At 46.1% G+C, this 25787-nt stretch overlaps 1 protein-coding gene across 2 annotated transcripts; it reads right to left on the bottom strand.

Annotated features, from left to right (window-relative positions):
* Positions 1 to 24: 24 nt before the first annotated feature.
* GLT8D2 (glycosyltransferase 8 domain containing 2) lies at positions 25 to 13900 on the bottom strand. 2 transcript variants are annotated; one of them, XM_082240629.1, is made up of 11 exons: positions 13488 to 13900; positions 11735 to 11798; positions 8302 to 8344; positions 7312 to 7410; positions 5388 to 5556; positions 4690 to 4807; positions 3613 to 3697; positions 2707 to 2819; positions 1941 to 2107; positions 1161 to 1273; positions 25 to 568 (listed from the first exon to the last, which is right to left on the bottom strand). In XM_082240629.1, exons 3-11 carry the CDS (start codon positions 8318 to 8320, stop codon positions 396 to 398), a joined length of 1056 nt encoding a protein of 351 aa, XP_082096755.1. In that variant the 5' UTR covers positions 8321 to 8344; positions 11735 to 11798; positions 13488 to 13900; the 3' UTR covers positions 25 to 395. The 2 variants fall into 2 exon arrangements, with proteins under 2 accessions (XP_082096755.1, XP_082096754.1); XM_082240628.1 differs by lacking the exon at positions 11735 to 11798 and having other exon boundaries at positions 13488 to 13899.
* Between the last annotated feature and the right edge of the window lie 11887 nt (positions 13901 to 25787).

Genomic DNA, 25787 nt, shown 5'->3' with positions numbered 1-25787 from the left:
GTTTTAGTTTGACTTCATAATGTATACTTAAAGTAAACCTTATTTTTATTCAAAAAGTGTTACAGTCTGCAAGAAACAGTATTTGGTCTCTCAGCAAGAAACAAACTTTATTTACAGAGTATGACTTAAAATGTAGTCCCTGTTTTTATAAAGTACTTTCCCTAAGCCTTGTAGCCCTAATGGCATGACTTGAAGCTTCCCCAAACTGTGATTGTTTCATCAGGACCCCAATGAACTCTTCCTTTTGAGCCATGCTTTTAGTTACAGACTTATGCAGCAGCTTTATATGCAACAAAGGAGGTGAACTCGCATCGCAAAATATTGCATAGAATGAAGTATCTTGTGCATGCTGCAAATGACTGATCCTGATCCTTTAAAAATGTAAATTGACAGCATCAGCTATTAGGACGAATCAGTTTAAAAGTTCCTGAAGGGTCAGGAACAAACCACTTTTCCCATAGGTCAGTGTGAACACTAGGGTGATCCCAAGGCTTGTATCTTCCATTCCAGTGAAGTAATTTGGCTTCATGAAGAAAGTGCTCTGAGTACCTGGCATCTGGACTCCAGCCTATAGGGGGGGAAATTAGATAGATTTTTATAGAGCCCTTACTGGAAAACTCTTCACTCTTTAAACAAAATAGTGCAGCTCTCCTCCATTTCATCATAAACACTTGCTTAATGCTCTGTCATTTGCAGCACCATCCCATCCATGTCTACTCAGAAGTAAGTCCCATTGAGTTCAGCAGGACTTGCTCCCAGATGAGTGGGCATAGGATTACAGTAAATACTTAACTATGGCTTGTTCACACTCCATAGCTGTATTTAAATAATTCCAGAAAGCTGTACCTGTGCACCATAAAGGAACTTTACCTGTGTACCAGGATTTCATCTCCCTGCCATGCCCCATTTGCCCCATCTGCACCACAGTCTTGGGAGAACAACAGATTTAATTTGCAAAGAAGAAATCTGATGTATGTGCTGTCTCTTACAGTCTGCCCAGCTTCAAACTATACAGGTGCAGTAAAGGTAAAGGTACCCCTGACTGTTAGGTCCAGTCACGGACGACTCTGGGGTTGCAGCGCTCATACAATATTCTAAGGAACCCTTAAAGGCCTTTTGCATTTTTGTTTCAGCTTGCACAACTCGAGTCTCAAACTTACCTAGATGTCGGATATGCCATAAAGGATTAATATGTGAATATTTCTCATGGAATACAATGAGCATTGGAGAAGTGGCCACACCTCCAGCAAGAGTGCTGCTGTACAGATTTTCTCTGGAAAATATATCAATGGGAATTGAAAGATCTGTTTAGAATACCTTTTCAATTAATAGCATGGCACAGCACAATTCATTTAGATGAGAAGAGCTTTTGAAATAGTTGTGTAACTGAAGCTTAGGATTCCTTTTACTTTAAGATTGCAAGTCTGGAATATTGCATGAAAGTATAAATGCTATCATTGATAAGCTCTCTGAGCATATTCCTTTCTTCCAAAAGGAAGCTGATTTAATTTTCTTGCATTTATAACCTGCTTCTCTTCTATCCTGGAACCAGACCCAGACCTGCTTAGCTTCAGGAAGCTGGTGACCTCATTTGCCTTTAGACAATACCCTGGGGTGGCTTTAGTCTGCTACATCATTGACTTGAAAACTGGGCTTTTTGTGATGATAACTGAGATTTAAAAACAAAAACAAAAAAACATCAGAATCGATCCAGCCTACAACTTGTATGTAGTGTACCATCCTCCTAGGGTGCATATGAGAAAGCTATCACATTGGTCACCTTTAATGATCCATTCAAACGCTGAGTGTATTGCTGGCGCAAGCATAACACCCAAGCTAGCCTGCTGTGAACACCAAGCAGAGAATTTGCAGTGTGTATGCTAGTCCACACCAGACCCAGGAAGGATATGAGAGAGAGAGCGTGCACTGTTTATACATACTCTACATTTTTCTGCATCCATTTTTCTAATTGCTTTGTGATTCGTTGGTGCTTCCATTCTGTCATATTTGCAACAATGACACCAGGATTAAAGGAACATGTGCTGGGACTTATGCCAAGATCTCGGATTGTTTGTTTTCGGTAGTCCAGAAACCCCATATAGGTATTCTAGGGGGAAGAACAAGGCATGTGATTACTATAAATTAACCTAGATATTCTCAAAAGTTTATATATGTGAGTGGTACTAGCTCATTCCATGTCCCAGGTTTTCAGGGCAGGTGTTGGTAGTGGAGGAAGAGAACAGAAGACATGTTTGTAGACTTGGGGAGGCAAGTTTATTAGCTTGTATTTATTTTTATTATATTAGGATTCATATCATGGTGGGTCACAACAGATTGAAAGACAACATTATGAACATGGAAAATAAAATATAATTGCAGAATCCATTGCTTGATGCAGATATTAAAGAGTCACACAGGCTATGCAGCCTGAAAGTCAATTAAATAGCTCATTCCCATTGTGCTGAAAACACCTTGTGACAAGCACCTCTGATTTTCTGCAGGCTTTTTATGGAGCTCTCCCCCAAGATCTCCAGGTTTCTCAGCCTGCCTCCCTCATACCAGTGGAGCACCAGAAATCCATTTTTTCCAATGCCCGCCCCCTCAGGTCCCAGAGATTAATGTGAAGAAGACGTGGGAACAAATATGAACTCAGGAGAATGAGTCGGGAAATACATGAGTTTTTTTGTTGCTGCAAGGACCTCTTACCTGCATTCCGATGCTTCTCACAATTTCGTGAGTGGAAGGCAAATCACAGTCATCCGAAAAAGCTGCCGCATGCCCACGGGCTAGTTTGGTGTCATACAGATCTTGGATGTCACCTAAAGAAAAGCCAGGCTTATTCAAAAGCCCCATAAGTCTGTACTCATTACCTTGTTAGCTGTCTTTACTGTTCACCCGTTTCTGATGCAAAAATCTGCTACCCTCGAAGGATTTCAGTGTGTAGCATTCAGGGCCGGCTTTAGCAGATGTGGTGCCAGGGTGCAAATATCCGCCCAGCGCCCCCAAATTACCATGGATAGTGTTGGGGTGGCCGTAGCTGTGCACTGTCAGCCATCGGGGGGGGGCCCAACGCTCCCCTATTCCGCTGCAGGAGAGCAATCCCCACAGAGGCTTGGGAGTGAAGTTGCACCCCTCCCAAGCCTCGTCGGGAGGAGAGCGATCCCCACAGAGGCTTGGGAGGCTTGGGAGGGAAGCTGCGCACCCGCCAGCCTTAAGGTTGGCGGGACACAGCTTCCCTCCTAAGCCGCTGCGGGGATCGCTCTCCTCCCGAGGAGGCTTGGGAGGGAAGCTGCACGCCTGCCAGCCTTATGGTTGCGGGGGGCGCAGCTGGCGGGCATGAAGGAAAAGGGGAGGCTGCCAGCAAAGACGCGCAGCTCCCCCACTTGCTGGGGCGCCCCTGCAAGGCCGCTGCCCTGGCGCGATGCACTACTAAGCCCTATGGGAAAGATGGCTCTGGTAGCATAACTACCTCTGTTTTCAAAATTTGGGGCACAGGGTTGAGCAAAGGAATCCATTCCAGATCTCATTTTTGGTGATGATAGACCTACGGAATATAGGCTTTGGTTGGGATTTTCAACCTCCTAGGGCTTATTTTCTGGACAAACAACTTACCTTGCACAATCACATCATCGTCAAGATATATCACTTTTTCATGTTCATGAATAAGCAGAGGGAGGTAAAACCGCACAAAATTTAGCTGTTGAAATTAAAAAGGGAGACAGCAAAGTAGAAGACATAAGACATTCAATGTTATATTTCATATGCCCAGTTTAAAATATTCATCATTCAAGCAATATCCTGTTGGGGGTAGAGTGCATTCTAATAACACATAATGCATAGGGGTGTGTCTGTGTGTTTTGCTGGTTTAAGTTATAAAAAATAATGTTTCTTGGACTCAAACCTGCCTGAAAAACACGAACTCTCCAATCCTCAGTGGTGGAGGGAAAGCAACCAGCCTTTGTGTTTTCAGAAAGCAGGAGTTGCCATTGTTTCTTTGTCCCAGCATCACTCACAGGTGTGTGATCTGATGAAGGCAGTATGCAGCAGAGATTTAGGTCACTCCCAGTCAATCTTTTTGATATTTCAGGCTGATTTGGTTGCAGGGAGATTGGAGGGGCTTTTCTGGATGGGGTGAGGGTGTGCTCCGTTATGCTCTCTGTGTGCACTTGGGCAGAGAGAGGGGGCACAGAGAGAGAGAGATGCATGTGCAGTTTGTGTATGTGTGATCTATGTAAGACACAGTGGGAGAGATCCATTTGGGAAGAGAGTGAGGGAGATATGTATGTGTGGCTGTTTATATGTGAAATGCTTAAGTCTGTGAGAGAGACACAGAGATACATGTGTGTCTGTGGCTTGTATGTGTCCAGGGAGTGTGTGCACGCACACACGCTGTATGTACAAGAGACCATTAATGTGTATATTTTCCCTGGTCCTCCCTACCGTTATTAGGCAGCAACAGCGCTGCCTAATAGTTTTCCACTACCAGGACCAGAAGAACACAGATAACTTCCCACCGCAAACAATGAGCTGGTTGGGAAGGGAGCAGCAATGACTGTACTCCTCTCCTTTTGTGTTATGCTATGTGCCCCAGGGCAGATATTTTGCGACTGGTGCCCACAGAAATTTGAAATGTGCCTGCTGGCCCAAAAAGTTTGGAGACCCCCATTCTACGGGCGTCTGTATACTCACAGGTTGAAGTAACTCGGGCCGTGCTGCATCTGGCCTCATTTTCCCTTTTAGCACCATGGGGTTGAATTCCACAATTTTAAACCTTATATCTTTAAGCTTGGAATTTTCAATCCACTTTCTAAATGCAAAAGAGAGAGAAAAAGGAATATATGACAGAACACCTTAAGCAATGAGTGTCTTTGTTGCATCCCTTGCTGCTCATTCTATCCCCTTATCCCTGGTCATATTGTCCACTCCATTTCTCTACACACGGTACTTTTTCTGCAATACGGTGGAATATGGAAAAGTGGGAAAAAATATGATGGGCAATTTCTAAGCCCTCCCAAACTCTCTGCTCCAAATGGCATTCTTCAGTCACCTAAAGTGTCCGGCGTTTCAGCTTACTGGTGTGATCTTCCATATGGAATTCCAACAGGTCCTGGGATGAAGATATTTGATCTTCCGCCCCTTGCTCAGCTGGCTCACCAGTATACTAAGCTTTAGGCATAGTTTTGCCCTGCATTGTCACATACTACCATGTGAGCTGAGGAAACAGCTCATTGTCTTTTGACTGCTTAGACAGCATCCCAGCAGGACTCCTACTGCTCTGCTTTCTATGCCATTCCCACATGGGGCATCCAACAAGTTACATGGCTCTTCAGCTGCTGGATCCTAAGCACAGGATTGAACCCTGTATTTCCCCATCACATTATTTTCACCTGATATGCGGAATGCCATTCTTTAGTCCAACTACGTAGAACAAGACATTGGAATCAGTGTTGCTGTAAATGCTGCTGATTGCTGCTATCGCTGCCCCCATTCTGCCTGCAGCAGCACATATCACCACAGGGATTTCTTCTTCCATTTCCTCAGGGCTCTCCAAATCAACTGGTAAGAATAACAACAAAAAGAGTAACAACCACCACTAGTAATTAGATTTATTGCATTAGCCGTGTGGCCATAGCATGATATACATTGAAATAACAACATAAAATGGGGGTGGGGAGGTAAAGGTAGATATCGTCCTGGGCAGTTACTTAAAGAAAGAAAAAAAAAATCACTACTGAGGCTGGAGGAGGACCGTTAAAGGGTCCTTCAGCTCCTCAGATATGTCCTAGCTCGATTGTCCTTGTACAATAAGGCTACTTGAAACTTCGTTCGGTCGTGCGGCGTATCGACTGCAGTTAAGGAAGAAGTTAGTGCCGCTTTCCTCTTCATCACACTAAGCAGAAAGTTAGCTGTCATCTTGGTAATCCAACAATCAGAATCCTGCAAAAAGAGGGACACTATCCAAGGCTGAATTGGGAGATGAAGCTTATTCACGAGGGGAGTTAAAAACCGAGATCTTTCATCTGTCCAGTTGGGACAGAAGAGCATTACATGTTCCATAGTGTCCAGGGTCATGTCATTACAGGTGCATGTTCTATTTGCGATGGGAACTCTGGAATAACGACCCGACAGAACTGCTGTAGGAAAACAGTTGAGACGGGCACAGGTAAAGGCCCTACGCTTAGCCTCCGAAGAAATTGTGAAGCAGTATAGAGGGATCCCTTCAGGGGGTGGAATAGCTAGGGCTAGGCCAGAACACAGTCCTCTTGCATAGGAAGCTGTGTTAGAGAAGTCAAGTTGCTGTAGTTTCTTTTTGATTAGAGGTAGGGCCGCCGAGCTGATACACTCTAAGTTAAGAACAGTTTTACAATTCAAATTGAGAAGAGAGCGGAATTTGAGGTTAATTGTAGTTTTCCAAGGGGAATTATGAATGTCTCTTAGGACCAGATTGGAAAAAACCACCTCTAATTCGAGCATCCGATGTGTTATTACACACAATTTATATCGTTCTGCTACAACTAGCACTTTATCAAAGTCCCTTAAAGAGTGGGGTAGAGAGTAGTGTTCACAGAATAATATAATTTTAGGGCTAAGAGGGACCTCAAGAGGTATCTAGTCTTCCTGCCTGCAATGCAAGCATGTTAGCTAAATAATCCCTGACAGTGTTGCTGGAAGTCAGTTCTATCTGAGTATCTAAGTTTGTGGAATTCACTGCCCTTATATATTAGGCAGGCGTCTTCTGTGTTTAGTTTAAGATGCCGCTTTAAAACATTTTTATTTACACAAGGTTACCTTGCCACATGACCCTGCTTTCTGTTGTTCTGTTCTTTGCTTCTTTATGCTTTTACCTTTAATTTCATATTGATTTTATGCACACCACTTTTAGAATATATTTTTTATTGATTTAGTGGTATAGAATGTATGTATGCATAAATAGATCAACAAACAAACAAACAAACAACAAATAAATAAATAGATAAGGCAGCCTAAATGAAATTGGCATGTTTATCTCCTAATGTGCCACTTGGGTTTGTTACATTTCGTATACCTGATGTTCCTGGCTGCTGTATTTCCTTCTGATATTGTATCTGCGCTCACACCTATGCAAAAGTTACTTTCTTATCCCATGTAAGAACATCAGTATAAGGAAATATGGCAACTAGGCCTGAAATATTGTCAGCCACCAAGAGCTGAAAAACAATATCAACAGGGAAAGTGACAGAAGTGTGGGTTCTATTATCCTGTATTACAAACAGAAATTATTCAGTCTTGGCAATGTACAAAAAGAAACAGATTCTAACTATAGGGGCCTACCTGGATCATTCTTGAGCATGGTGGATGGCATCTTGTGAACTTTATTATATAGAATAGCACAGAGAGTCAAAACAAGAAGGAACAGTAGGATCTGATTAACTGAAATGGAAAAGAAGCTGGTGAATAATATTATATTCACAGTAACAATCCTTAGCATGTTTACTCAGAATTTGATGGGACTTTAGTGTATTTCAGCCTGCAACTTGACAGTGCAATCTTATTTGCTCAGAAGTATGGTCTTGATGAGGTTTACTCCATCGAGTAAACCTCGATAGATTTCCTACATATAATAAAAACGTAAGAGTATCATCACACTACAGTTTGCTTGGCCAAAGACAGTTGGCACTGCAAACTACAATATGACAAGAGGCAGTGGATGAGTAGCCCAGGACAGCCATAGAGCGATAGCTATAACAGGCCACAGCAGCACCCCAGCAGCCACCTTGCTCTGCTGGCTCCTGGCTCCTCCACCTGCCGGGCCTGGGGCCCCTGCCCCTGAGCATCCGGACCCCCAGACTTGCCAGTGCTGCCACTGGCTACCTTCTTCCTCACCAGTCTGTTTCGACTGCCACCAATTTGCATCATGGGAAGGCGGCTGGCCTGGTAATCTGCTGCTATTGATTAGCGTGAAGAGTCAGCCAGGATGGGGTGGCAGCAGCTGATTCTCAGACCAGCAGATGGCCATTTCTGACCTCCTTCCCTTTCTTCTCCTGCTACTAGGCTGACTCATCATCCCACTTGGAAGCAGCAGCATGAGGTGGAAAGAGGAAGGTCTTAGCTCCCTCAGTGTGCTATCGCAGGTCCTGATACTGAACACCAGATGCTGTTGCCTTGCTGCCAACCTCTGCAACCATCTACGGCCAGCGCTGCAGATATTCAAAAACTTTTCACCCCCCCCCCTACCACTAGCAGGGACTCCTCTACAGACTTCAGTTCCAAACCAGGGATCTAATTATTTAAATCAACTCCCCGCCCCCGAAGGTGTCTTACTTTTTCGTAAGAGAGCCATACGGTCCTTTCTTTTGGTCTCAATCTGTGCTCGAAAGAAGAAATAGGAGACAAAGATCAGAAGGTGAAAATAATTCACATTTAGCCTGTACTAAATGTTACTGGCTGAAACCCCAATAACATTAGGTTTTGCCTTTGACTTGAATGGAAAACATCTTAAATCTACCCAGCAGAGTTAACAGGTACACACAGACCATGCTCAAAGCATGGAAAACGCAAATAGGCAAACTATCCCCAACCCCATCCCCATTAATCCCCCTGGCGTACCACCCATTATTCCACCATGCAGCACAAAACCTCCAGATAAAAACCTGGCGAGCCAAAGGCTTATATCGCCTAATAGACTTTTATAAAAATAACAAACCCCTATCAACACAAGAAATACAAGACAAACTAGAAGACACCCAAATGCCCTGGTTAACACAACACCAACTACATGCCCTCCTAAACAACCCAACAGTAAAATCAGCAGCAACTAGGCCCCTGACAACCTTCGAAAACCTCCTCCTAACAACAAAGGGAAATGGTAAAGGGACGGTATCCGCAATATACAAAATAATACTCAAAAATCCCGCAAATCCCCTAGACGCAATCAAAAAACAATGGGAGAATGACATAGGCTATGAGATTAACCCCACTCAATGGACCAGAATGTGGTCTAAACCCCCCTTTAAATCCATATCAACGAAAAGAAAAGAACTCACACTGAAACTCACCTACAGGTGGTACCTAACACCAAGGAAACTAGCGCTAATGCACCCAGGAACCTCACCAAAATGCTGGAGAGGGTGCACCTCCACAGGCACATACCTCCACATGTGGTGGGAGTGTCCCAAAATCCAACTATTCTGGACGACAGCCATACAAGAAATATGTACAATAACTAAGCAAGTAATAGACATCACCCCAGAATTGGCCCTACTAAACATCTTCCAAGACAACAATGCCCATTTACACCACAAAGAACTCACAACCCACCTGCTCTCAGCAGCCAGAAACACCATAACCAGACACTGGAGAGACCTGTCAGGAGTAAGCATGGACCAATGGTACCAAATAGTATGGGAAACAGCCCTACTAGAAAAATTAACTAATAAACTGAAACTGACACGGGGACAAACAGAAGAAGACACCTTCACCCCGGTATGGCTCCCCTTTATCACACACACAGCCCAACAGGACATTGACAATAATCCACCAACAGCATACAAATCAATATGGCTAATCTGATCCAAAACACCCACCCACCTCACTCACACACGAAAACAAAGATCACCACAGCCAATCACAAGCAAACAATCACACCCTAGGCGAACCTCAACCTCTCTCACCACCAAAGGAACACAAGTGAACAACACAAACAACGCTGACACCAAACTCTACACACATTAAACATAATAGAAACACCGCCACCCGACCCCACCCCCATCCATCTTCCCTCTCTCCACCCCCCCTTTTCTTCTCTCTTTCTTTTTTCTTCCCCCCCTAATGCCTCAACAAATGAAATGGATTTGTAAAAATGTTACATGAAAAAAAAAACAAACCAAAAACGAGGCACTACACTTTTGTAAAACAAGAAAATCCTTAATAAAATATTTAAAAAAAAAAATAACTGAAGAATAAAGAAACTCTTACTTCTTAAAAAAAAACAAAAAAAAAACAAAAAAAAATCTACCCAGCAGAGGTAGAGGTGCATTCCAGGAGCAAATGCAATGCATTCAACCCTCTGCCATTAAAAAAAAATTAAGAAAATAACATAACTTGGTCTTATTCTTCAATACAGAGCCACAAATGTGAAGTGGTCCTTTTTGAAAAGATGTAGGAAAGACGTGAACGTCTTTCTGAGCCCTCACTGTGGTGCAATACCTACCACATCTGCTTTCTTCCAATTCATGCAAGGTTACTCTATATGGGTTGAATCCATTACCCTCACCTGCACAATCTTCTTGTTCCTCTGTTATATCCCTTAATATAAACCATGGGGCAGAATGGTCCAGCTTATGGCCTGATTATATATACCTGAGCTGTGAGATTGATACATGCATTTGTTTTGACTTGATATATCTACACTTGAACCAATTTCTATATTGTCTCTGTATACAGCAAAACTTGAGCTTATGTTAGCCTGAGTCTGAGAACAGTACCATAAGGGGAGCTACAACTTTGAGCTACAACCTTTCTTTTGATAGTTATGCACAGTCAGGTAACCCCTATATCTGTCATATATCTAGACATGTAGAGGATCTAACTACAGATGCCATATAGCTTGAGGACTGCAATGGCACACTGGATTAACATATCTGAGGCCCAGGAGGTGGGAGAGAGAAACACTCACTCCTATAAGGTGTTATAAGAATTTTAAGGTCATATATATATATATATATATATATATATATATATATATAAAATTTGTTGTTGTTGTTGTTGCTTAGTCATTTAATCGTGTCCGACTCTTTGTGACTCCATGGACCAGAGCACGCCAGGCACTCCTGTCTTCCACTGCCTCCCGCAGTTTGGTCAGACTCATGTTTGTAGCTTCGAGAACACTGTCCAACCATCTCGTCCTCTGTTGTCCCCTTCTCCTTGTGCCCTCCATCTTTCCCAACATCAGGGTCTTTCCCAGGGAGTCTTCTCTTCTCATGAGGTGGCCAAAGTATTGGAGCCTCAGCTTCAGGAGCTGCTTTCCTTAAGAATGGATAGGTTTGATCTTCTTGCAGTCCATGGGACTCTCAAGAGTCTCCATCAGCACCATAATTCAAAAGCATCAATTCTTTGGCGATCAGCCTTCTTTATGGTCCAGCTCTCACTTCCATACATTACTACTGGGAAAACCATAGCTTTAACTATACAGACCTTTGGCGGCAAGGTGATGTCTAATAGATGTTCATAAATGTACCAAGCAAACACATACAAATATGGAAACCACATGTCTGAAACCTACAGAAAAGTCCTGAAACCATTTTCTCTCTCCCAAAATGACCTCAAATACTTCTCTGCAAGGTCGATGGAAATGGAAAATCTCCCCATTGCCTCTTTCACAAATCCCGTCTAAAGGGCACATTTAAGATATGAATAGGGTATAGACCTGTGACCTGGATTCAGGAACTGAGTAGTTATCACAACAAAAGAGTGGCCAGGATGCCCAGGTAATCCAATCAGGTAACCCGGCAGATAGGAAGAAACAGCACACCCAGATTTCCGCCCCTTCTCTGATGTATTAAGGGGGTGGTATTGGCCCACACCCCTTCTGTGATGTATGTATGATGTTTCTGGTCGTGGTCTTGGACTTCAGGGCGGGCAATTTAAAATGTCTATATAAGGGCTTGTGCGCATGGCTTGGGGTCCCTCCCCCCCTCCTGTGTGTGTGTGGGGGGGAGCACCCTGTTGCAACAGCTTTAATAAATATCAGGCTTACCAGCTGCTTTGCTTCTCAATATTCTCTGGTTGGTCTCTGTTATTTTCTCCTACCGATAGAGAACCTACAAAAGGATGGGCTCTTGGGTACCTCATAAAGGAAAAGGAGCATTCCCCCCCCCCTCATAACAAAGGCAAAAGTTCCCCAGAGAACAACTCCCCATAGAACAACTTCCCTAAGGCTGGACCCCCACATAGTTCCATTTAATTCTTTAAACTCTTTCCTTTGCCTCTAGCAACCACTCACTTTGACTAAGTTCTGTAAAGGGGGAAAACATGGGGGGGGGATCATGAAAGGCCTTCACAAGACTGAATAATGCCATCTATGCTTATAGAGGCCTGTAGTTGTGAATCTCAGCTTTGTGTCTTATCTACAGAGTAGGTGCTTTGGAAGAACTGTGCTTGGAAATAATTGCTTGGGTCTGTGTTTACATTGATTTCAGCTATTTAACCAGCATCAAATTCAGCCACCATTTAAAGGAAATAAAAAATTACTCAGAGATGGCATTACGTGCCACAGCTCTAGCCACAAAATTATGATTTTTTTTATAATTCTCATTTGAAAAGTTTTTTATGATCCTATATTTGATTTTCTATAATAAGATGGTATTGTCTCTTATGGTGATTCATCAATACTGTAATTACATGTTCCCGAAATCTGTAGAGATTTTATTCCTGAAATATTGCAGAAGGAAAAATTAAGCTTTCTGTTACAAGGAACTTATCAGTTCACAACTGAGAAGGTAGCATTTCCTTTTGCAGTGAAGGCCTCCAGCTTTACCCAAAAATATCTGGAATCCATTTCAGACAAATGTGGTGATTCTTAGTTTTAAGGGCATAAATTCGTTCCGACATGTATCTCCCTACTTTTAAACTAATCAATAATGCTTACTTTTTTAAAGTTGTTTTAGTAAAAACAAAAACAGTATATGTTAGCTTTATATGGATTTTAAATCTTTTATTTTGTTCTATTTTCCTAAATTCTATTTTTTTCTGACTCTCTCTTTCTTTGTCACACACACACACACACAGAGAGAGAGAGATAAAGAGAGAGAGAGAGAGAGAGAGAGAGAGAGAGAGAGATATGAAGTAATTCTCATGGGGGTTGTCCAAAAAGAAAGGATAGAATTTGGGAGGGTTTGCTCACCACCAGAATAAACAAATAAATCCCCGTGTGGAGAGATCCCTGTGTGGAACAGTGCTCTCTGCAGAACTGCATACACAACCAGGTTTCAGTAACATGCACAAAGAACTAACTCATTTTGATCCAAGAAAATGTCATATATCTGAAACCTCTTTTTTGGCATGCAAGAAACATGCATTTTCCATTTTCAGGCACGGAAATTCTACTCAATAATTACTGTAAGTAAATAAAACGTCGCTGGTGTCCCAAACTATCTGCAGTCATTGAAGCTACAAGTGTTTTCACACCAAACAACCTTAATCTGTGTAACTTGCACCAGATTCTAAAATCTAGGATCTGAACTTTAGGAGACCCATAGTAAAAAACACAGCGCTATTTGTTTAATATGTGTAGGGGGGCGGGCAGGAGTTTTCATTTTTGGAAAATGAGATCATGTCAGCTCATTGCTTTTAATACATTTACTGGAACACTTGGGAAATGGTTACTGAATATTGACAATCTCCAGACACAATTGCAAGATCGTATGATAAAACTAGAGAGTGCAGCGGGGGGGGGGGGGAGAAATGGAAATTGTGACTGCCATAATTTCCTGCAGAATTAAATGTTTTACCTTTCAAAGGCAGCTCAGCAGTAGGGAATTTTCTCCAGAAAGAAATAACTGCAAGGCAAGTTCCCTAGGTAGCTGGATGGTCCAGTGCCGTAAACATTCACTCCAGAACATCCAATTTCATGGGATCGCTGTTGAAATCCTGCAGTCGAGAGTCTTGAAGGTCCTCTGCAATTCCTGCAAAAGTACTTTGATGGAGTAGTGCCTTTCAAAATTCTTTTGTGGTTGACTTGGGACTGCTTTTTCTTTCCTTCCTTTGCTGCTACGTAGCTACCCAGAATCCAGACCTTGCTCTGCTGGAGTTTATGTGGAGAGAGCCACATAAACTTTTTCCAGATGTGCTGAGCGATGCAGCTTCAGAAGTGGCGGACTTTCCTCCTCCCACTCTTGGTTGATCCTCATCGGACAGAAAATTCCAGAGAGTGGAAAAGAAGAAACTTCAGCAGCAGTTCTGAGCTCAGATTACAGTTGCGCTTAATGCTGAGCTTTGGTCGTCATGAACAGGCAGCATCTTACCAGTTGGAAGGAAGCTCAGCTGAAGGATAGGGAACTGTACTTATTGTTTATGAAATAATAATCTATACCTTTAAAGCATATCCAAAGCACATTCTTTCACTCAAAGAATTCTGGGCACTATAGTTTACCCTCTGTAGCTGCAATTCCCAGCAACCCTTAACAAACTACTGTGCCCAGAATTCTGTGAGGGAAAGATTGTGCTTTGAGTGTGCACCCAGCCTACGTGCATGCTGTTCTTGGGGTGGTGGGGAACCACATATGGGGAGATGGGTATTTCATTCAATGTATAGCATATATGTTCATAAATAGCTCAGACTAGATCCTTAAGTGCAGTGGCACCTGCCTTGTGGAACATGCGCCCCATTGAAGTTAAGCAGACACCAGCACTGTACACAATTTCTCAGAGGCTAACAGCATTATGGGCCCAAGCCTATGGAAGTCCTTCCCACCTGAGATAGACAGGCACCCTCCTTGATTAACTTTAGGTTCATGACAAAGACTTATTATTATTTTAAGGTAGTGTTTGTGTTTTATTATTATTTTTTGTTTATTCTCTGTATGGTCATTTTTATGTATACTGCTTAAAAATGTTAACGATTAAGTGCCTTAGATAAAAATCAATAAATTAAAAAAAAAATATGTTTCCCAATATGAACTTACACAGATTTTTTTTTGTTGGGAACTGTTTTTTTACTCGCTTAATTTTTTTATTGTTGTAGATCGCTATGGTATTCTGTAATGTTTATAAATATTCCAAAATGAACAAACAGCTGTACATCACAGAATGAAGGAATCAGGCAGAGCATAGTTAATTTTTGGGACACAGTGAATAGTGCGCTGCAGACAAAACCTGTGAAGATTCAGGTAGGATGCACCAGTAGTTGGAGCCAGGGCCAGGCAGGTGCTACCTCAGGCAAAGAACAAGATGGCACACCATTTACAGATAGGAATGGAATTATCTGTCAATTTCAGTTCTCACAGCGTCTAATTTTTCCAGTCTTAAATTCTGCTCATGAAAATTCTTCAGCAATTCAGTGTGGACTTCTCCTAATAAAGACATTTTTGTATGCAGTTTTGACCAATGTACACATTTTTACAAGCTATTTTCCCCAGTATAATGCATTTTGGGTGTTATTTTCATTTTTACACACTTTCACCTAATATATGCATTTTTAAAAACATTGGTTGGTTGGAGAACTGCAACATAAAACTGGGTAAGTGTCAATTTTGGAGGATACAGTAGTTATGCTTTGGTTCTCATACTGGTTCAGAAAGTGCAAATTTGATAAATATGGCTTTAAATGTGAATTGAATAAATCCCTCCCCCCATTCCAACAGGTGGTATACAGGCCAGGCCATGGTTAACATAGGTAGTGGGAACACAGAGGGGGAAAGCCAGGAAAATGTTGGCACTGTCTCCCAGCAACCAGACTTTGCCTAATGGTAGGGAGCTGGGTGGAAGTCTCTCTCGCTCACTTTGGGTTATTATTCGCCTGGTAGAAAGAGCTCAGCTGAAAGGAAATGGGCATAGGCATGTTTTCCACATCTTCATTGAACCAACATGATCTAACATGTTACCAGGCCATACAAAGCTCTCCTTGCTGCTTGCCAGTGCCAGTGCAGGATCAATTAGCTTTAAACATAACAACGTATGCCCTAACAAACAGCTGTTTATGTCCACCCTTCTGAAAGTGAACAGATAAGACCTGACAGATACATCTGGTGGGAAAAAGGATCAGCCCAAAGCATGCATTGGCTCCTGAAAGAGGACTGTGGTCAAAGACCAAAAATAAGTAAAGACTGACTGCCATCAAAGTCAGCGAGAAAGGGAAGGAATTGTGATAAAGACTCTCCCCGATAAACCACTTGAATGGCTTCCTAGCTTCCACAATGGAGGTAGGTTTCCACTTGTGATTCTAACTCATAATATTGCTCTGAATTCCAGGAATAAATATATGTGCCTTGTTCACATCTAGGTTAATTACAATTTTCTCTATACAGGCCTGCCCTTAAAAGTGTTCAGAGTGCATTAGCTAGGTTTTACCATGACTCTCTGTTTGTTTCCAAGATCAATGCAAGGTACCTTGTTGTTGTTTAGTCGTTTAGTCGTGTCCGACTCTTCGTGACCCATGGACCAGAGCACGCCAGGCACTTCTGTCTTCTACTGCCTCCCGCAGTTTGATCAAACTCATGCTGGTAGCTTCAAGAACACTATCCAACCATCTCGTCCTCTGTTGTTCCCGTCTTCTTGTGCCCTCCATCTTTCCCAGCACCAGGGTCTTTTCCAAGGAGTCTTCTCTTCTCATGAGGTGGCCAAAGTATTGGAGCCTCAGCTTCAGGATCTGTCCTTCCAGTGAGCACTCAGGGCTGATTTCCTCAAGAATGGATAGGTTTGATCTTCTTGCAGTCCATGGGACTCTCAAGAGTCTCCTCCAGCACCATAATTCAAAAGCATCAATTCTTTGGCGATCAGCCTTCTTTATGGTCCAGCTCTCACTTCCATACATCACTACTGGGAAAACCATAGCTTTAACTATACGGACCTTTGCTGGCAAGGTGATGTCTCTACTTTTTAAGATGCTGTCTAGGTTTGTCATTGCTTTTCTCCCAAGGTACCTTGCTATACCTTTAAAGCTCCAGATGGCTTGGAGTCAGGATATCAAAGGACCTTCCCAATTTAAAAAACAACAACAGCACACTGAGAACCTTGCACAAGGTCGTGGTCTTTGTTAGCTGTCAGAGGTGCAGTGATGGGAGCACAAGGGAAGGCCTTTTCAGTGATAACAACCAGACTTTGGAACACACTGCTTTTGGAACCTCTCCTGTCCCCCCCCCCCCCAATCTGTCCTTTTCAAAGCTTAAAGTTGAGATGCACTTGTTCAGCATGTTATGCTGAAGGCAGGTGTCAGGGTTACTTCCAGATCCTAGCTCACAGAGGATCACGCTAGCCAGCGATCGTTAAATAAAAGTCTTTATTGAGTTACAGTCTCCATTCTCGAGCTGCTGCGTGCAACCCTACGTCTTATGCTTAGATTGGCGAAGCTCCGTCTGAGTCTCCGCCCCTTGCGCACCAACTTAATATCCTAGCCCTGCTCCACCTTTTCCGCCTGACAGTTCTCCTCTGGGTCCCTCTGCCCCCCTGGGTCTCTTCCTTCCGGGATTCTTCTGACGCTGACCCCCCTGACTCTCCTGTCTCCTTGCGCCGGGCTTTAGGACCTGGCTCCCTTTCCGGGCTGCCTACTGCGCCACCTTCCTGTGCATTTGAACTTGGCGCGCGCGCCCAACCTTCCACTTTCCGTCTAACCGTCACTTCGCTCCCCGATGAAGGTGTGGCCACTCCTGACTCGTGCCCTCCCTCCTGTTGCGAGCTGCCAGCGCTTGCTCCCTGGCGCTCTTCCTCTTTCCTACTCTCTGGCGGTGACGTTGGTCCCGATCTCCAACTGCTCCCCTCTGAGTCCCCTCTGGCTCTTTCTTCCTGGGGTGTCCCCCTAGTCTCCCCCCTTGCCCTGGCCACTGGTGCTCCTTTTTGTGAATCTTCTGATTCACTGGAAAGACTCGGAGATCTCGGGTCGTCGTCATCACTCATCCTTTCTTCTGCCTCCTCCCCCTCGCTCTCTGTTTCCTCCCTTGCCCTCGCCTCTGCTCCTGAACCCCTGACATCCATCCCCCCCTCGAAGCCCCCTCTTCCCCCCTCCCCTCCTTCCGGTGCGGGAACTGGGTGCTGCAGTGTCAAGGGGACGAATGTCGGGTACAGTTCGCTTCCCGTGGCGGGCCTCCATCCGAAGTCTTCCGGTTCTTCCTCCCTGCTCTCGTCGACGACGGTCACCTCTGCTTCCATCTCTGTGCCGCCGTGCTCGAGACCCTGGTCGTCCCCGAAAACGTCCATGTCCGTCTCTCCCTCGCTTCCTTCTGGAGGCGTTGCTCGTCCTGGACCCTCCAGCCACTTCCTGCGCCACTGCTCCTCTGGTCGATCATCCCACCAATACGAGGGTTCTGAAGCAGATCCCGAGGGTGACCCCTCCGGGGAACGGGCGTCTCGTGTCGGTTCCTCATCCGATTCGAACCCCCGGAACGTGCTGGCTGAAAGCGTGGGCGTGAAAAGCCAGTCGTCGAAAAAGTCCGCTGGCATTGGCCTATGGGGGAAGAGGGCATGAAACTCTTCCTTGAGCAGAGGTTCATCTAAAGCGTAGCCCGGCACCCAGCTGTTGGCACTGGCCGGGGTGCCCTCCTTAGCGAGAAGGTATTCTACCCCCTCTTCCCCCCATCTGGAGTCCAAAATCTCCGTGACTTCGTTGAGGCGCACCTCCTGTGCCACTCCCCGTTGCCTGGTTCCCTCTCGGAGCGGACTCGGCGCCGTTCCGGGTTCCTGAAACCTGTGCGGTGCCTTGTAGGGAGTGAGCACCGATCTGTGGAACACCGGATGCATTCTGGAACCCTCCGGAAGCGCCAGCCTGAAGGCCACCGGGTTGACCTGCTCTTCGACTTGGTAGGGCCCCAGTTGCTTATGCCCTAGTTTCTTCTTGGCCAACGACCTGGCCGGCACTGCGTGGGCTGCTAACCAGACCCAGTCTCCCACATGGATCTCTTCGCCAACCCTTCTGTGTTTGTCTGCTTGCACCTTGTATGCGTGTTTGGCCAGCTCCAGGTGCCGCCGCAGCTGATCGTGGACCTCCTGCAACTCCGACGCGAACGCATCTGCTGTCTGCGGCTCCCCCTCCACCAGTCTTTCCAGTCCCGGGAAGGTTCTGGGGTGCCTCCCGTTGTTGGCGAAGAACGGCGTGACCCCCGTGGACACGTGCTTCGTGTTGTTGTAGGCGAACTCGGCGAGCGGCAGGTAATCCACCCACGTCGCAGGCTGTTGATTCGCATAGCATCTCAGGTACTGCTGCATGATGGCATTGACCCGCTCCGCTTGCCCGTTGGTCTGCGGGTGTCTCGCCGACGCCAGGTTGATCTTGACGTTTAGGAAGCCCATCAGCTTCTGCCAGAAATTTGAGATGAACTGCCGCCCGCGGTCGGACAGAATAGACCGTGGCAGACCGTGAACCTTGAACACGTGGTCTATGAACAGTTTGGCGGTTTGTTCCGCCGTGGCCACCTTCGCACACGGGATGAAATGTGCCATCTTGGAGAACAAGTCCACCACCACCAGCACGGCCGTCTTGCCCCTCGAGCTGGGCAGATCCGTGACGAAGTCCAGGGCGACTCTCTCCCATGGCTCGACCGGAGTTTGCAGCGGTTCCAACAGTCCGGCCGGCGGTCTGTGCACTGGTTTGGCCCTCTGGCAGGTGTCGCACCTCGCCACGTAGTCCGCGACCTCCCCTCTCATTCTGGGCCACCAGAAATCCCTGGCGACTAATTCCACCGTCTTCTCCTTGCCAAAGTGCCCGGCCGTGGGCGCGTCGTGCAGCTGATGCAGTACCTTGGCACGAAGTTCGTCTCCCGGCACGTAGATGGCCCCTTTGCGGATGAGCAATCCATCTCTCAGCTGGAACCCATCGGTCGCTGCCGTGCCCCTTTGCATCTCTGCCATCTTTGCTTGCGCGAAGGAGTCATTCTGCAACGCTCGTCGCACCGCCTCCAGGTCCACTGTCGCCGCAGCGCACGCCCACACTGTTGGTGCGAAGATGTGCATGGCGGCCGCTGGCGTGGCGTCCTCCAGATACTGTGGCTTACGGGAGAGCGCGTCCGCCATGATGTTGGTGTCCCCCGGGACATACTCTATTCGGAAGTCGAAATTCGCAAAGAACTCAGCCCAACGTATCTGCCTCTGGTTCAGGAACTGTGCCATGCGCCAGTGCTCCAGATTCTTGTGGTCCGTGCAGACCTGCACCGTGTGCTTGGCTCCAATCAGGAAGTGCCTCCATGCTTTGAACGCTGCATGAATAGCCAGCAACTCCCTGTCCCAGATGGTGTAGTTCTGTTCGGACTTGCTGAGCTTCCTGGAGTAAAACGCTCCGGGCCTCCAAACCCCCTGCGGGTCCTTCTGCAGCAGGACTGCTCCGACGGCCCTGTCCGAGGCGTCTGTTTCAACTCTCATCGGCCTGCTGGGGTCGACATGAAGCAGCTGTTCCTCCGACGCGAAAAGACGCTTGAGTGCCTGAAAGGACTGCTCCGCCTGCGCTGTCCAGATGAACTTCTTTTTCTTGGAACTGAGCGTGTCCGTGATGGCCGCTGTCTGCATAGCGAAGCCTTTGATGAACTTGCGATAGAAGTTCGCGAAGCTGACAAACCGTTGGACCTCCTTCCGGTTGCGTGGGCTTTTCCAATCCAACACCGCTCGAACCTTGGCGCTGTCCATGGCGAGCCCCTTGTCAGACAACTTGTAGCCCAGGAAATCCACCTCCGTCACGTCGAATTGGCACTTCTCCAGCTTGGCCTAAAGCCTATGTTGCTGGAGCCTGCTCAGCACTTCCCTGACGTGTCTGTCATGCTCCTGCTGCGATTCCGAAAAGATCAGGATGTCATCCAAGAAACAGACGCACGTCTTGTAGAGGAGCCCCGCCAACACGTGATGCATGAAAGCTTGAAAAACGTGGGAGCCATTTTGCAATCCAAAAGGCATAACTCTATATTCGTAGGTGCTCAGGGGCGTGAACATGGCTGTCTTCCACTCATCTCCTTCCCGCATGCGAATGAGGTTGTACGCCCCTCGCAGGTCCAACTTGGTGAACACGCTGCCCTTGCGTACTTTTGCGAGGAGGTCGTCGATTCGGGGCATGGGGAAGTCCGATGGCTTGGTGACACTGTTCAAAATGCGGTAGTCCACTACGAGTCTTTTTTGGGGCGTGTCTCGCTTCTTCACAAAGAATACAGGACTGCCCCCCGCTGCCTGGGACTCTCGGATGAAACCGCGCTTCAAATTATGATCTATGAACTCTTTGAGTTCCTGCAGTTCGTCTTCAGACATGGAATACAGCTTCCCTTTCGGCAGCGCCGCCCCCGGCAGCAGGTCAATTTTGCAGTCATATGGTCTGTGGGGGGGTAGCTTGTCTGCCTCCTTCTCGCAGAAAACCTCCAAAAATTCTGCGTACTTGTGGGGAATCGCTTGCAGCGTGCCTAGCAGCAGCTGTGACTCCTCTTGCTCCCCTTCCTGCTGGGGCATGATGCAGTGTTCAGCACAAAAGGAAGAGCCGAAGGTCAGCTGCCTCTGGTACCAAGCCAGCGTCGGGCTGTGCTTGTCCAGCCAACTCATGCCCAATACAATAGGCGTGTCCGAGAGTTGAGTGACATTGAAGCTGATGATTTCCCTGTGATTTCCAAGCCGCAGCACCATAGGTGGCGTCTGCTTCACCACTTGCCCCCCTAACAGCTCCCTGCCATCCACCGTGACAACCTGCAGGGGCAGCGTGGCAGGCAGCAACTGTATAGCGTGCCGGTCGACAAAGTCCTGCCCTATGAAGTCTGCATTGCTTCCCGAGTCGACGGTGATTGGCACGTCCATGGTGATTCCATTGGGTAGCTGGAGCGATGCGGTGAGCCTCACTACTGGCTTGGGCGGGAGGGGGTCCATGGGCGGTAAAATCTCTGGGGACTGCTTCACTGACACGTCTGGCTGGGCCCCAGTGCCTCTTCCTCCAGCCAGACATCGTCGTTTCCCTGCTGTGGTTCTCCGTGCTGCGTTGCTGCAGTCACCATTGCTGAGGCTGCAGTGTGCTTGTGGAGCCTCCGGGGACACTCTTTCGCCATATGCCCTGGATCCTCGCAGATATAACACTTCCTGTTCCCTCTAGGAGGCTTCGCTTTCACTGCTGCCGGTGCTAGGGCTCTGGCTGCTGACTGAGCCCTTGCACTCCCAACCTCCATCGGTTCCACCCCTCCCCCTGTTGGAGGCGTGGATTGCGCACGCGCTGCTTCTCTGGGAAGGGAGGAGGAGCCCCTGGCTGGTTCGCGCCCGCTGCGCCCTTCGTCCCTGCTCCACGGACGTTCTTCCAGCCGCACCCCCACCGCCAGCGCCCTCTGAACGATCTCCTGCGTGGTCCGGGGTCTCTCCCCCCTCGCAATCTCATCTTTAACCGAGTTGTGCAAGCCCTCCCAAAAAAGGTCTCTGACAGGAGCCGAATCTCTGTCCCATTCCAGGGCACTGACCAAAGCGAAAAAGCGGGCATGATACTGCCTTACGCTGGCCCTCCCTTGCCTTAGTCCATGCACCTCCTTTCGGGCAAGATCCACGTCAATGCTTGATAAAAAACAGCCATCCATCGCTTTAATAAAGGCGTCCGCATTTTGGAGCGCAGGATCCTTATCTCTCCACAAATTGCGCAGCCATGCTTTTGCGTCTCCATGCAAATGGGACATGATGAACCCCACTTTCTCTTGTTCATCTCTAAAGTCTTTGTGCAGTAGTTGCAGTGCACACATTACGTCTGCTCTAAAGTTGGGGTACTGTTGCAAATTCCCATCGAAGTGCGAGACCAGACCGCCTGTGCGTCTCCCCAACCCAATCCCCTCTGATTTGGGTGTCTGTTGCCCTTGCTTCGTAAGCACGTCCAACCTGACCTGGAGATCCCTGTAGGCGGCAGCTGCTTCCTCCTCTCTCTTCCTGGACGCCAGCGCCTCGGCATTCAGTCGTGAAACTGCTTCTCTGAGTTCCGTTATTTGCTGTTCGGCCGTCATATTGTCTGCCGTTCGTGAGCTCTCTTGTAGGCACCCGCTTTCCCTCCTCTCCGCGAGGCCGTGGATGCCCACAATTTGGAGAGACGGAGCTTACTGTCAGGGTTACTTCCAGATCCTAGCTCACAGAGGATCACGCTAGCCAGCGATCGTTAAATAAAAGTCTTTATTGAGTTACAGTCTCCATTCTCGAGCTGCTGCGTGCAACCCTACGTCTTATGCTTAGATCGGCGAAGCTCCGTCTGAGTCTCCGCCCCTTGCGCACCAACTTAATATCCTAGCCCTGCTCCACCTTTTCCGCCTGACAGTTCTCCTCTGGGTCCCTCTGCCCCCCTGGGTCTCTTCCTTCCGGGATTCTTCTGACGCTGACCCCCCTGACTCTCCTGTCTCCTTGCGCCGGGCTTTAGGACCTGGCTCCCTTTCCGGGCTGCCTACTGCGCCACCTTCCTGTGCATTTGAACTTGGCGCGCGCGCCCAACCTTCCACTTTCCGTCTAACCGTCACTTCGCTCCCCGATGAAGGTGTGGCCACTCCTGACTCGTGCCCTCCCTCCTGTTGCGAGCTGCCAGCGCTTGCTCCCTGGCGCTCTTCCTCTTTCCTACTCTCTGGCGGTGACGTTGGTCCCGATCTCCAACTGCTCCCCTCTGAGTCCCCTCTGGCTCTTTCTTCCTGGGGTGTCCCCCTAGTCTCCCCCCTTGCCCTGGCCACTGGTGCTCCTTTTTGTGAATCTTCTGATTCACTGGAAAGACTCGGAGATCTCGGGTCGTCGTCATCACTCATCCTTTCTTCTGCCTCCTCCCCCTCGCTCTCTGTTTCCTCCCTTGCCCTCGCCTCTGCTCCTGAACCCCTGACAGCAGGATTAAAATATTTTAATGAATAAAAATTTATAAACGGTGGTTATCCCTCCCATGCAGTTTCCTACAGTCACTTTGGTCCCCACAGCAATGTAAAAACTGAATGCAAGACTGTTTGCTGTTAAATGAAAGTGCTGTCTGAAATATCATACCACACGAATGTTCCCTAAAGTAATATATGCAAAAAATTGGAGACATAATAGCTGAAACGTATAATTTAAAATAAGTTTTGAGAGAAGGTGAAGCATTGCTGAATAAGATTTTCTAAATGGGAACACAGAAAAGGGAGATGTGAGGGAGTCAGAAAAGAAGGTTATGGAAACTTTATTCATGAAACGGAATTATTTTTCATGTCTTTTTAATGAATTTTTTGTCCTTTGTCTTTTTTTGTATCTTTTTTCTTTTTCTTTTTTTCTTTATTGATTGACGGTGATGGTGTTTTCTCTTTTTTGGGTTGTGTATGTGAATGGTGTTTTATTGTCTAAATTCTTAATAAATATTTTATATATATAAAAATAAAGTAATATATGCAGTAGTGGCTGCATTGTAGCAAAGTATGTATACACACAGGCTGTGAGCACAGTGTGCTGTGAATGTGTGTTGGCACTTTGCTGCAACACGGATATCTGCCCCTTCATACAAAGGCATATGGAAGTGATTGGCATAATTTTATATAATGCATTGGGCAAGAGTGCACACATCTGATGCCAGCTGCCATTGTGCAGGCAATGCAGATCAAAGTTCCAAGTACCGTATCTCTCTCTCCATTGTATTACTTCCTGCCAGCTCATCTGACTGATTGCCCTGTCAGTCAGTGCAGCACATGTGAGGCAGCTGTTGCCCTAGGCAAACAGGCACTGAGGACAAGTTATCAGATTCTAGGGAGCACATCTTATCTCCAGACAAACTAGGCCACATTTTCTTCAATCTTTAATTCCTTGGAAAAAAAGACATACGTACTCTATCTAGAAACACCATTTCCCACAGCTCCTCGTGTGATAAGGAAAATTGCACTCTGCACTTGCTCAGGGGCATTTTCAACAGTTCTCCATGACTATTTATTTATGACCCCTCTTCTGCTCATAAAGCATCCAGACTGGCCTACAACACAGATGAAATAGCAGCAGTTAAAAACAGGATCACTGTAAAACCATAAAAAAACACCCAACGACAAATATTGCAGAGTTGGGTGCTGACAGTGGTAGCAGATGCCGAGACTGAGCTTTAGCACATTAGTTTTACCTCATTTCAAAAGCAAGGGTTAAGAGCTTTTAAAAGTTTTTAAAAATCACATTGGTCCCCTTGATACAGATAGGTAGCCGTGTTGGTCTGCCATAGTCAAAATAAAAAAATCCCTTCCAGTAGCACCTTAAAGACCAACTAAGTTAGTTCTTGGTATGAGATTTCGTGTGCATGCACACGAAAGCTCATACCAAGAACTAACTTAGTTGGTCTTTAAGGTGCTACTGGAAGGGATTTTTTTTATATTGGTCGCCTTGAGGGGGAGAAGTAATTAAATGAGTAAGGGCCTTGAGGCTGGGGTATTGTACCCCCCCCCCAAAGAAAGGTGATAACCCTAAAGGGAGAAATGAGAAGTCCTCTTGGTGCAACAGATAAAACTGTGCACAAATAAGTGATTTTTATTATCGACAACACATTCATAACAGTGATAATAACACGAATGAAAGTGAAGCATTACAGTTATAAATCTTTTTTCTTCATGCAACGGACTCTTTAAAAAAAGGTTTTTATTTATACTTTTCAAGTTGATACATTTCATTAGTTTTACAATCAATTTAACATTTCAAAGTCTGACTTCCTGCACCCTCTTTCTGTGGTTTCTTAAATTCATTTTTTAATATCGACCGCATATCCAAATTCATTTAATTTGCTCGTTTAACTTAATTAATGTGCTCATTTGATTTAATTAAGCAATCAAGATAACAAACTTTTCATATAAAAGAATGGAAATGGTTCACTGAATAACCCGCAGTTTCATAAGAGTTTACATTTAAAGCGGAAAATTAAATAACTAAACATACCAACGTACTCTTAACGCGATATAATAGCATTAATTAAATGCGGTTCTAATCGAGAGTGACCAAAGAAACACCCGCGTTAACAAAACCGATATACAGTATATTGCTGCTACTGTTACAACTTGCAATATTATATCAGTCATAATATTACTCTCTCGTATTAACACTGAATCCTCCTAATAATCATAATTATTTATAAATAATCATAATTATTTATTTCCTCGAGCAGGCCTCCCCCCCCCCGCCCAGTCCGCCTCCCGCCTTTTCTTTCCCTCCGCTAA

This window comes from Podarcis vaucheri, assembly GCF_965113315.1.
Source record: "Podarcis vaucheri genome assembly, chromosome: 10".
Taxonomy (NCBI): domain Eukaryota; kingdom Metazoa; phylum Chordata; class Lepidosauria; order Squamata; family Lacertidae; genus Podarcis; species Podarcis vaucheri.
This window is presented reverse-complemented; position numbering and strand designations above follow the sequence as displayed.

Coding starts and splice junctions, on each gene's coding strand:
- GLT8D2 (XM_082240629.1), bottom strand. Junction 5,557..7,311: donor CATGCTCAAGAATGATCCAG/GTAGGCCCCTAT, acceptor TATTCTTACCAG/TTGATTTGGAGAGCCCTGAG. Junction 2,108..2,706: donor TGAGAAGCATCGGAATGCAG/GTAAGAGGTCCT, acceptor TCTTCCCCCTAG/AATACCTATATGGGGTTTCT.